The sequence below is a fragment of the Anastrepha ludens genome, chromosome 6, assembly GCF_028408465.1.
Source record: "Anastrepha ludens isolate Willacy chromosome 6, idAnaLude1.1, whole genome shotgun sequence".
In the NCBI taxonomy this organism is placed as follows: domain Eukaryota; kingdom Metazoa; phylum Arthropoda; class Insecta; order Diptera; family Tephritidae; genus Anastrepha; species Anastrepha ludens.
In genome coordinates, this window is record NC_071502.1 from 126,622,588 (window position 1) to 126,633,764 (window position 11,177).

The 11,177-nt window shown below is 35.4% G+C and overlaps 2 protein-coding genes across 4 annotated transcripts; one reads left to right on the plus strand and one right to left on the minus strand.

Annotated features, from left to right (window-relative positions):
• The first annotated feature begins 3,950 nt into the window (after positions 1-3,950).
• LOC128868642 (mRNA-decapping enzyme 1B) lies at positions 3,951-5,200 on the plus strand. The gene has a single exon (XM_054110955.1). It carries the CDS (start codon positions 4,060-4,062, stop codon positions 5,137-5,139), a length of 1,080 nt encoding a protein of 359 aa, XP_053966930.1. The 5' UTR covers positions 3,951-4,059; the 3' UTR covers positions 5,140-5,200.
• Positions 5,201-5,721: 521 nt separating this feature from the next.
• Positions 5,722-8,248, minus strand: LOC128868641 (nucleosome assembly protein 1-like 1-A). Of its 3 annotated transcripts, XM_054110954.1 has the most exons (8): positions 8,119-8,248; positions 8,028-8,062; positions 7,771-7,873; positions 6,754-7,065; positions 6,545-6,698; positions 6,337-6,477; positions 6,088-6,276; positions 5,722-6,012 (listed from the first exon to the last, which is right to left on the minus strand). In XM_054110954.1, exons 3-8 carry the CDS (start codon positions 7,857-7,859, stop codon positions 5,794-5,796), a joined length of 1,104 nt encoding a protein of 367 aa, XP_053966929.1. In that variant the 5' UTR covers positions 7,860-7,873; positions 8,028-8,062; positions 8,119-8,248; the 3' UTR covers positions 5,722-5,793. The 3 variants fall into 3 exon arrangements, with proteins under 3 accessions (XP_053966929.1, XP_053966927.1, XP_053966928.1); XM_054110952.1 differs by lacking the exon at positions 8,028-8,062 and having other exon boundaries at positions 8,119-8,247; XM_054110953.1 differs by lacking the exon at positions 8,028-8,062 and having other exon boundaries at positions 8,110-8,247.
• Positions 8,249-11,177: the final 2,929 nt, after the last annotated feature.

The window sequence follows — 11,177 nt, forward strand, 5'->3', positions numbered from 1 at the left end:
ACAATGAAAGGATTATCGGCTAATAAGTCTAATGAGCCATACGCTAAAAATTTTTCTTAAAATCATTCACAACAGAATTTATCAGAAATGCGAGGCCGCTATAGGAACAACACAATTTGGCTTTAAGAAAGGGTTTGGGTCCAGAGAATCAATATTTAGTCTTCAAATGCTTACACAAAAATCACAGGACGCCAATCAAGATATATGCATGTGTTTTATAGACTACGAAAAAGCCTTTGACAAAATACAGCATAAGAAGCTATTTGAAGTAATGAAAGATTTGGACATAAACAAATATGACGTCAAATGTATACAAAACTTATATTGGAATCAGACTGCAGAAATCAGATTCGGAGCCAGCACCACAAGAGAGACAAAAATCTACAGAGAAGTGAGACAAGGTTGCATTCTATCGCCACTATTATTTAATGTGTACGCAGAAAAAATATTTGAAGAAGCAATAAATGACGTAGAATTAGGTATTAAAGTTAATGGGATATATATAAATAACATTCGCTACGCAGACGATACAACGTTAGTAACAAACAATTTCCAGGATCTCCAAACTATTGTAAACAAGTTGAAAAACACAGCAAAGACTTCGGGCTAAAAAAAATATTGATAAAACCAAATTTATTATTGTAAATAAAAGCAGCAGAGACTATTCCTATGCGAGACTAACCATAGGTGGCAAAACAATAGAAAGAGTACAACGTTTCAGGTATCTGGGTGTATGGCTGAATGACCAATGGGACCATGATCAGGAGATAAGAGGCAGAATAGAAATGGCTAGAGCGGCCTTCATGAAGATTAAAAAGATACTGACACGCCGGGACATACCAATCGGGTTAAAGACAAGAATGTTATGTCTGGTCAACACTCTTACATGGGTGCGAGGCCTGGACATTGAAAACCGTAAGCATACACCGACTAGAATCTTTCGAAATGTGGTGCTACAGAAAAATGTTGAAAATAAGCTGTGATGACAAAATATCAAATGACGTAGTGCTAAATAGAATGCAAGCCGCTAGGAACATGCTTACGGACATAAAAAGGATAAAAGTCGCTTATTTCGGACACATAACAAGAGGTGACAAGTATGATATTTTAAAACTGCTGATGCAAGGAAAAATTGAAGGACAAAGAGGAATTGGTAGGAAGAAAATGACATGGCTAGACAACATCAAAGAGTGGACAGGCCTCAAAACAATCGGCGAACTAACAGCAGCAGCGAAAAACGGACAAAAATGTAATGACTTCATTAATAATATGACCTGACAACCGTACGACTCAGATCACAATAACGTTTGTATGTAATCGCGAACATCCAGCATGGATACGTCGATTAAGAAGAAGAAGAAGTTGAATCAAAAGTTCAATTAGGAAAAGTTGCCTACACTGTGAAAGTTAAAACGCGAAATAATAACACTTGGTATGATACTCTTAGCATTTCAAATACTTTTTAATATTCATTTTATTATATATTATCTTAATTTTCGACTTCAATTAAAAGTTGAATCTTCAACTAAAAGGTGAATCAAAAATTATCTTGAATAAACGGCCGTCATAGCCGAATGGGTTGGTGCGTGACTACCATTCGGAATTCACAGAGAAAACGTAGGTTCGAATCTCGGTGAAAACCCGAAATTAAGAAAAACATTTTTCTAACAGCGGTCGCCACTCGGCAGACAATGGCAAGCCTCCGAGTGTATTTCTGCCATGAAAAAGCTCCTCATTAAAAATATCTGCCGTTCGGAGTCTGCATAAACCTGTAGGTCCCTCCATTTGTGGAACAACATCAAGACGCACACCACAAATAGGAGGAGCAGCTCGGCCAAATACCCAAAAAGGGTGTACGCGCCAATTATATATATATAAACAGCTTTTAACTGAAAGTAAAAACACATTTTCATCTAATGAAATACCGTTAATAGGTGTTGGCACGAATTTTTAACTCAGTCTATGAGAAGAGCTAGCGATCATTCCTACATACTCATCAAATTAAGCAAAATTTACAATTTTTTTGAATGTAAATGTTTATTTATTTAATATCAAATACTCAGCATGCGTACAGGGCACGAAGGTCTCCAAACACTGCGCTGTATCTCTGTGCCTTCCTCGATATCGAGGGAGCTTTCGACAACGCCTCTCACTCGGGATTATGTCGCGTACAAGAGATGAGAAATGTGCAGAGACCCATCTGCAGATAGATAGCGTCCCTGCTACAGACAAGGATAGCTGAAACCGCAGAAGCGGACGGTACTATCCAGCTACAAACAAGTTAGAATTGTCCACAGGGGAGCCACCTCCTGTGGAGCCTGGTAGTTGACGACCTACTTTACTTGTTAAGAAATAACGGAATCCGGTGTCAGGGATACGCAGATCTCGTTGTAATTATAGCGAGAGGCAAGCTCGAGAACTCTTTGCGACATATTACAAAGAGTTTTAAGCCTGACGAAAAGTTGGAGTGTTGGTGTGGGTCTGGAGAGAGTTTTACCAGGAATGAGAGAGATCAGCATGGACGGGGTTGTTATTGGTTTGGTCAGCGAAATTAAGTATCTTGGCCTTATCCTTGATGCCAAAATTGGCTGGAAGGGGCATGTTGACGCAACTTTATCCAAAGCAACAAAGGCTCTCATGATCTGCAAACGTCTAGGACGAAGATCCTGGGGCTGTAGTCTAAGAATCCTGAGATGGATGTAGATCATGATAATAAGACTAATGATAACATATAGACGGTTGCTTGGGCATCGAGAGCCACTCTCTTGACAGTGCGGGCAGCCCGAGCGGTGCGGACCCGCCCTACAGCTGCGATGGAGGTAATACTTGAGCTGACACCGCTTCATCTAGTTATTCAGCAATCAGCCAAGCGTTCCCTGTTGAACATTACCGGAGAACACTTCGGGAGAGGAAAAGTGATGTCATCTAAAACCATGGAATCGCTGAGGATGCAGTCCCCATTTACCCAGCTAGCCAAAGATGATATTACTAAAGTCATCAAATTTGAATAAAAGTTCAGAATTAAACTGGACTATAAGTTAAACTGGAGTAGACCTGCATTTGAAAGTAAACTTCAGGAGTGTATCCTGCACTAGTACACAGTTGGCTCGAAGACCCCAAAAGGCATAGGCGGTGGAATAAATGGCTCCAGAACCCAATATTCTGTGCCGATGGATATATGCAGAGATAAACTTCAGCCAGAAGAAACGACATACGCGCAATCCAACCCAGCTCTATCCTAAGTTTAATAAGGGAACTGGATCTGGATGAGGTGCTGTGACCATGAGGTTGAAGTTCAAACCTCGTAAAAATCTATCAATCTATTTTATACTTACATGTTTTCTGTATTAATCTTCCAAAAGAATGATTTTATGACAACTGAATTGTATATCAAATGATTTTATGTGACTGATGGACATCATTTCAAACCGTTGATGAATTATGTCGATAAGATAGACGATAGTTAAACAACACAGATCAATCAGTTTTTGACGACATTGTTTCTATAATTTCGATGGAACTACGATGTAAAGAATACAGAAGATGGCATCTTCCGGAATTTGCTACAATATTTTTGGCAAATGGTTTGGTGAGTGGGTTTTTTTTTTGTTTTTGCCAACGACGCCGTGGGCCTATTCTCGGAGAGATTTGGATATAGGAGTAAAAGCGGGAATAAGTTAGTCATTGCTTAATCAATTGATTGTCGTTGAGGATATTTGGAATAAAAGTGTGGATAATTTTTTTCTAATTAATGGAGAAAGTAGTATAAAATCTGTTAAGCATGCAATAAGTTGGAAATATTTTGAAGGAGAGCATTCAAGAATATTGTAATTATTTTTTATTTGGGCGTATTATTCGTTCGTTATTTGATATTTTTCATCGTTCATTACTGAATACCACCTTTACTGGGAGTAATGGGAAAATGTATGTATCTTTCCAAACACTTCCATCAATCTAAATTTGTTATATAGAACACCTTGTTGAATACTGACTATTGTTGATGAAAAATTTGTAATATATTGTGGAATTTACGTGTTAATAAAAAAAAAGGGCAACAACATGAGTCTCGATGAAAATAGTAAGGCACGCATGAATTTAGCGGCTATTAAGAAGGTGGATCCTTACGCCAAAGACATAGTTGATACTTCGCCGCATGTTGCCTTTTACACGTTTAATGCAGAACATAACGAATGGGAGAAGACAGACGTTGAGGGAGCATTTTTTATATACAGCCGCAATGCTCAACCATTTCACAGTATTTTTATAAATAACCGTATTAACACCACGTCCTTCGTGGAGCCAATTACAAGCCAGTTAGAAATCCAATCTCAACCACCATTTTTGTTGTACCGCAATGAGCGTTCTCGAATTAGAGGTTTTTGGTTTTACAATAGCGAAGAGTGTGATCGCATCGGTACTGTAGTTGGTAATTTAATACATAAAGTAGACACAAGAGCTGGTTTAAGCGAAGGTGAAGAAAAGACGCAACTCAAACAAGAAAACGTAAATATATTCAAAATGCTATCAAAAGCACAACAGGAATATAATACGCAACAGAAAATGGCTTCTTGTAATGTTTTACAATTTTTTGCTGCTGCAAAACCACGATCTACGGAAGTGCCTTTTATGCAACGCGTTGTACCAAATACTCTGTCAGTTGAGCAACTAGAAAAACAACAGCGTGCTAAAACGCCAAGAGGAGAGATACAGTCGATTGATAGCAATTGTAAATTCGACGTCAAACCAGAAATTGCATGTAACAACCAGGTAACACCAGCAGTGAATATGGCTTTTTTTTCGGAACTAGAAAGTGCATCTAGTGCGCCTACGACGCTCAACCAGACTGTAGGAAGGTTGAATAACTCATGCGCTCCTTTATTGGTAACGGAGGAAGAACGTCTGCGCCAACTTCTTGTTAAGGACTTACCAAAGCCGACCAAGCCAGCATTATTGCTACCAACAATGTTTGATAAACCCACTGATGTAAACAGAAGCTCGCCTAGAAAGGAACCACTTAATCAGTCTCAATTAATTCAAGCTTTTAGCTATCTAATACAAAATGACAAGGACTTTGTTCAGAAATTACATGAGGCATACATTAAAGTTTACAATAAAGATTTGACAGGGACATATCAATAATTAAAACCGTGTATTTGTCAAAATAAAAATTACATTCAACTGTAATTTCCAAATGTTTAAATGTATTTTTATTTTACATTGCGAAGATTATCAGGATTAAAGGTATTAATATAATTTCATTGATCAAAGGGAACATGAGAGTTTATAGCGAATATTAGAGCTATATAGTTATATAGATGAGCTTATAAAAAGGTACTGGTATTTTTTTATTTAGAGACAATTCAAGTGTTCCAACAATAGTCGATCTTGTTACTGGAACGACTTGGATTTATATCCTTTTACAATTTTAGAAAATGTTCATGCTGATGCAACAGAAAAATACTTTTTCCCCCGATGTACTCCTGGCTTTATTTGAAGCCTTTTATAATTCTGATATCAAACCCGATACTTCTAAAAAATAGCTTAGCTCGAGTTCAGTAAATATATTATTCCATTGTGGAAGGTTGAGATAAACTACTCAGTCGCCCGCATTACTTTACCGTCAATGTACTGCCGCATTTCAATCATTCAACGATATTCATTAAATAAAAGTTGTTCCAAAATCCACCATAATTTAAAATTAACGATAATTGCGCTCAGATCTGCATTTACAAAATTCTTACAAAAAATTAATTTCGAATTTTATTGATTTAAACCAAGTATTCGGCAAGTATCTTATTGGTTTTTACAATCATCTATTGATTTAATGCGCTTTTCCTTTTCAACCGCCTCATCGTCCGACTCATCTTCTTCGTCTTCATCTTCGCCATCATCATCATATTCTCCATCATCGTCGTCTTCGTCATCAATTATATCTCCGGTATAATAAAGTATAGCTTTAGGAATGATTCTAGCCCTTAGGAAGTGACCTATTTCAAAATCTGTTGCTAAAATCTGAAACGACCGAGTTGGTGAGAATTACCATTAAAATACAATAGCTTTAAAATAGGAAATTGAAGTTTTCCATACCCCTTGAGTTTCCTCATCCATTTCATCTTTATCTTCCGGTACTTCCGGAGGGTTGAAGAAGTTGAAAAATGAATCATTTGGTACTTGTTTAACTATATTACGTACTGTTCCTCTCTCCTTGTGCTTTTGCTTCTTTCTAATTGTTTTGATGGTGAGATTCATTTTCTTTTCCCAATTTATGGTGCAGCCCTAAAGTATATATATATATATATAAATAAGAATGCATTGAAAGCATAAACCGATACCGACCTTGCACTTATAAATTTCCGGCCCCTCAAAGCCAAATGGATTGTCTTCATCCACCATTGCTTTTAAGAAGTATTTCTTTGTAAGAACTTCATTTGAAAAGTATTCATTTTTATCAAAATAAAATTCCAGGGTATAAGAATGCTGAAAAAAATTTGGTATATCATATTATTTGATTAAACATACGTTTTCCACATTATTTAAAAATTACCTCATCGTCATACTTAATTTTGATATCAGTTAATTTCTTTAACACGGGTTCATCATGTTCCTGAATCATGTCTCCTAGTAACTCAGTATTTCGAAATATATTAAACCAAAAGTTTGGTATTCCTGTCGTATCCTCAGATATTTCTCTTACTTTTCTATAATTATATGCGGAATAAATGAATATAGGTTAGGTTGTATTCATATACTTACTTAATCATATCTTGAATTTCAGGTGACGTTTCCCCGTCTTCAATGTCATCTGATTTCCATTGGGGTTTTTGTTCAGAAGGTTCTACTTGTCCTGTAACAATTTCTTTCCTTCGGTCAAAAAGCGGCTGATATTTTTCTTGATATTCCCGTTCTAATTTGTAAACTTCTTCGAAGAACCCAGCTTCCAATTTTAGGTGTTCAAGTTGAATATTTTTCAAAGCAATCACTCTGTTTTTAATGGACTTAGGGAGAGTTTTAACCATTTCTTGCAAAAACTGGCGTCGAAATAAAGCACCCATACATCCAAATGGTCTGCGATATACGAATATATATATGTAATTAGTTAAAACTCTTCTATGTATTTTATAAAGCATCAGTTGACATAGTTACACACAATTTGAATTTTATGACTAACCGAAATTATAATTAAGGCTTTTAATATATATATGTATGTATGTTTTTACAATTACAAATCTGGGCAAGAGCTTTGCTGTTATTTAACACTTCTTTTTACATAACTTTAAGGCGGCCGCCGTAGCCGAATGGGTTGGTGCGTGATTACCATTCGGAATTCACAGAGAGGTCGGCAATGGCAAACTTCCGAGTGTATTTCTGCCATGAAAAAGCTCCTCATAAAAATATCTGCCGTTCGGAGTCGGCTTGAAACTGTAGGTCCCTCCATTTGTGGAACAACATCAAGACGCACACCACAAATCGGAGGAGGAGTTCGGCCAAACACCTAACAGAAGTGTACGCGCCAATTATTTATTTTTTATTTTATTTATTAAAAGTAATTGTTGGCTTCTTTCTATCTCGTAGATGTAGGTACTTCATTTCACCGGAAATATTTTGAATTACATTGGAGAATGGAATTTAAAAGTTTTAGTATATGTTCTAATGAATTTACAGCAATCTTATGATTATATTCAAAATGGCGGAATCAAAGGGAGGCTAATCAAAATCTGTCAGATCTTGATCGTCCGATACTGGAGTAAAATCTAAATACAAATTTCTTACAACATTTTTCCATTTTCTGAGTCTTTCCTTCCATCATCAGATTCATTGCAGGAATCTGCATCAATATTTTTATCAGCTGGAGCTTCCATTTCTGGTATTGACTCTGAAATGATTAAAAATATGAAATATAATTAATTATGGCAATTAATCCAATGAGAAGCTATTGGAAGTTCTTAGCAAGTACTGCATTAATTAATAAACTTATTTTCACTTCTCCCATATATTTCCAGAATGGCAGATTCTAAACATTTATGTACATTACAAAAAGCACGTGTTCGATATGCAATATTTCCTATAAAACATATTAGAAATAAAAATAAGGGCATACATTATTTGTACCTTACAAACCTTGATTAGTAAATTAAAACACTTCAAGCTTTATGATAAATTTAATACTGCGCATAAGGAACTAATTCCACACTTCTTTATTAAAGGACCCGCTTCGAAAAGAATATTTTAGCACAAACAAGGTGACCCGAAAACAGTATAGTCAAATATATAGACAATGTTGCCAGCTCTTTGTTTGCAAAACTGAAATGCATTCATTGAAGTGTCATGTATTTAAAGTTATTTGGAAGTCACATGTTCAAGTTGTTAGTAATAATTCAATGCATCAGCAAATATGCACAAATTGTTCAGACATAAAACCCAATCAAATCAGCGTTCGGAATTCACCTAGTATTACCATATAGTCATATACTGGCCCATAATTAGATTTTGCGGCGCCTGAAAGTAATCCCTGTTTTTATGTAATTACCCCTCCAAACTTATAATACGTTCACATATGCATTAATCACCTATAAATCCACCAAATTAATCTACCCGTTCACATATGACAGATTACCTGCAAAATCTACAATTGCTTTGAAAGGTTTTTCTTAATAGAAGTTATTTTGGTGGAATATTTCAGTGTTATTGGTTTGTTTAATTATTATTAACGATATGAAGAAAATACAAGGAGAAGGAATAGCTAATTTAATTGCGCAATTGGCTGCTAATAATAAACAGTTTGGGGAAATCCGTATGCGACGTTTACTGAGGTTGCAAAAAATTATGGCAGCAATGCGCATGGGATATTCTGTATTACACTTTATAATAAGTAATAAGAGGACAAAACGTTTATGGACACACGTTTTTTTCTGTAAAATGAATCCATAATTAATCATATTTAACACACATTTTATTAGAATTATGTTTGCAGACCTGTTTTCTTTGCCGGCATCCATTTCATTTAGTTTTTATTTTGATGTTTCTCCTTACATTTGTAATAATAATTATCGATAACACAGAAGACACATGCACCCCATTTACACACGGAGACATCTGGAATGGAGACACTGGAAATTCTCTTTTCATGTCTCATTCGCGGACACACGGGCAAAATTGTTTTCGGCGACATTTTGACATTTAATACCTTAGCATCGTCTGATTCGGATGTATTCTAGCACGCGCTTACATGTAAAGCAGAGAGCGTTCGACAACAGTTTCTTAAATATATGAATGAAAAATGCAAACTGGTTAAATAATAAATAATTTGTTGTTTTTTTTATTGAAATATATTTATAAATTCTTATACTTGAATAAAAAAAATTAAATTAAAAATACTTCATATGTAAATAATTAACTTAAAATTAAACTGAGTATCTAGAAATGCAGGGAAAAATTAGAAATCAACATAAACATGTCCCATAACTATTTTAAATTATACTACTTTACTAGCAAAAATAATTGTGCATTTCCTAAGCAGCGTTCGTATGTTTGTCATCGTTGTTATCTTCCGTTTGCTTGAAAACCAACACATAACTTAGAACTTTCTTCCACGAAAGAAGAAAACGAATGAAGCAACTGTCAAAAATTGCTTTAAGATTGGAAATACGAATAAGAAGCACAAAGCGTGTCGCCAGTACAGGAGGCAAATTCCCTTCTCTCTTCCGCGGCCGTCCTTCACCCCCGAACAAAATGTTTCCCTTCCAGAGGAGACATCGTGTAAATGGGCACATGGCTGTATTTCAAAAAGTAATGTTTATTATCTATGATTATTTTATAATCTTACATTTTGAGAGAGAAATTTTGTATGGGAAATCGCGCTTTCTAATTACGGATTTTGAGTTAAGCGCGAAAAAGTAGATCATCCACTTATATGTGAACGTATTATTACTCATATATATATAATTTTAGCGAATTTGTTTTTTTTTTGCTTAATTGAAACAAAATTTGTTTCCCGGTCATATAAACAGTTAATATAGATTTTTTTAAAAGCCCTCTAGCAACCGTTTTGTACCGATTTCATTAGATATCAATTGTAATAAGTAGTACTGAAAATTAAAATAGTACATTAAGGATACGCGTATATCATAAGCTGGGCCGACAAAGTATCAAATGACTTATTGGATAATAGCATGCAAACTTCAAGGAGCGTGTTAATGGACATAAAAAGAAGAAAAGTCTCTTATTTCCGGCCGCCGGTGCGTGACTACCATTCGGAAGTACACAGGTTCGGATCTCCGTGCATGAAGCAGCAAATGATGGATACAGTTTTTTTAATAGCGACCGTCCCTCAGCAGGCAATGGGAAGCCTTCGAGAGTATTTCTGCCTTCTGATAAAAAAAACCATTTGCCGTTTGGAGTCGGCTTAAAACTGTAAGTCTCTCCATTTGTAGAACAGCATCAAGACGCACACCACAAATATATATATATAACAAATGCGAAGTTTTCCAAACGCGGATACAAAGAAAAACCGAAGGAAGAAGAGGAATTGGCAGAAAAAATGACTTGGTTTGACCACATCAAAGAGTCTACAGGTCTCAAAGCAATTGGCGAACTAACAGAGGTAGCGAGAAATAGACACAAATTTATATCATCATTAACAATATGACCTGACAACCGTACGGTTAAGCTCAAAATAACGGCGATCTTTTAGCATGATCGCGAATGTTGAATATAATATAAAAAATTAAAAATGGCTGATAGTCACCTTCTTTTAATCTGAACAAATAAACAAACAAAAATTTTTTAAGTTGTCCTCTGTACTCTGATCTCTTCAGGCGATAAGAAGATTAAACGATAAACAAACAATTCCGATTAGTTCTCTACTAGATCAGCTGACTTGCTGTTTTCTTGCGATTTGGTGGTTAGAATGTCAACTAGTCGGGTTTTTTTTTGTTTGCACACAATGCATGTCAATGCGATTTTAGCTCTCGTGACTTCACCTTGTATGGATTCGCTTTGCTCCTTGTTCCTTGTTTTCTGCCTTCGATTTTTTTATCTCCAAGTCGTTTGTTCGCCTTAAAATTTGTATAGCTTGATTTTAGCCATAATTATTAATATATATATTTTTAAATTTATTATTTGTATACAAAATAAGCATATTTTTGACGTAAGTGTTTGTATTATATTATTTTTTTATG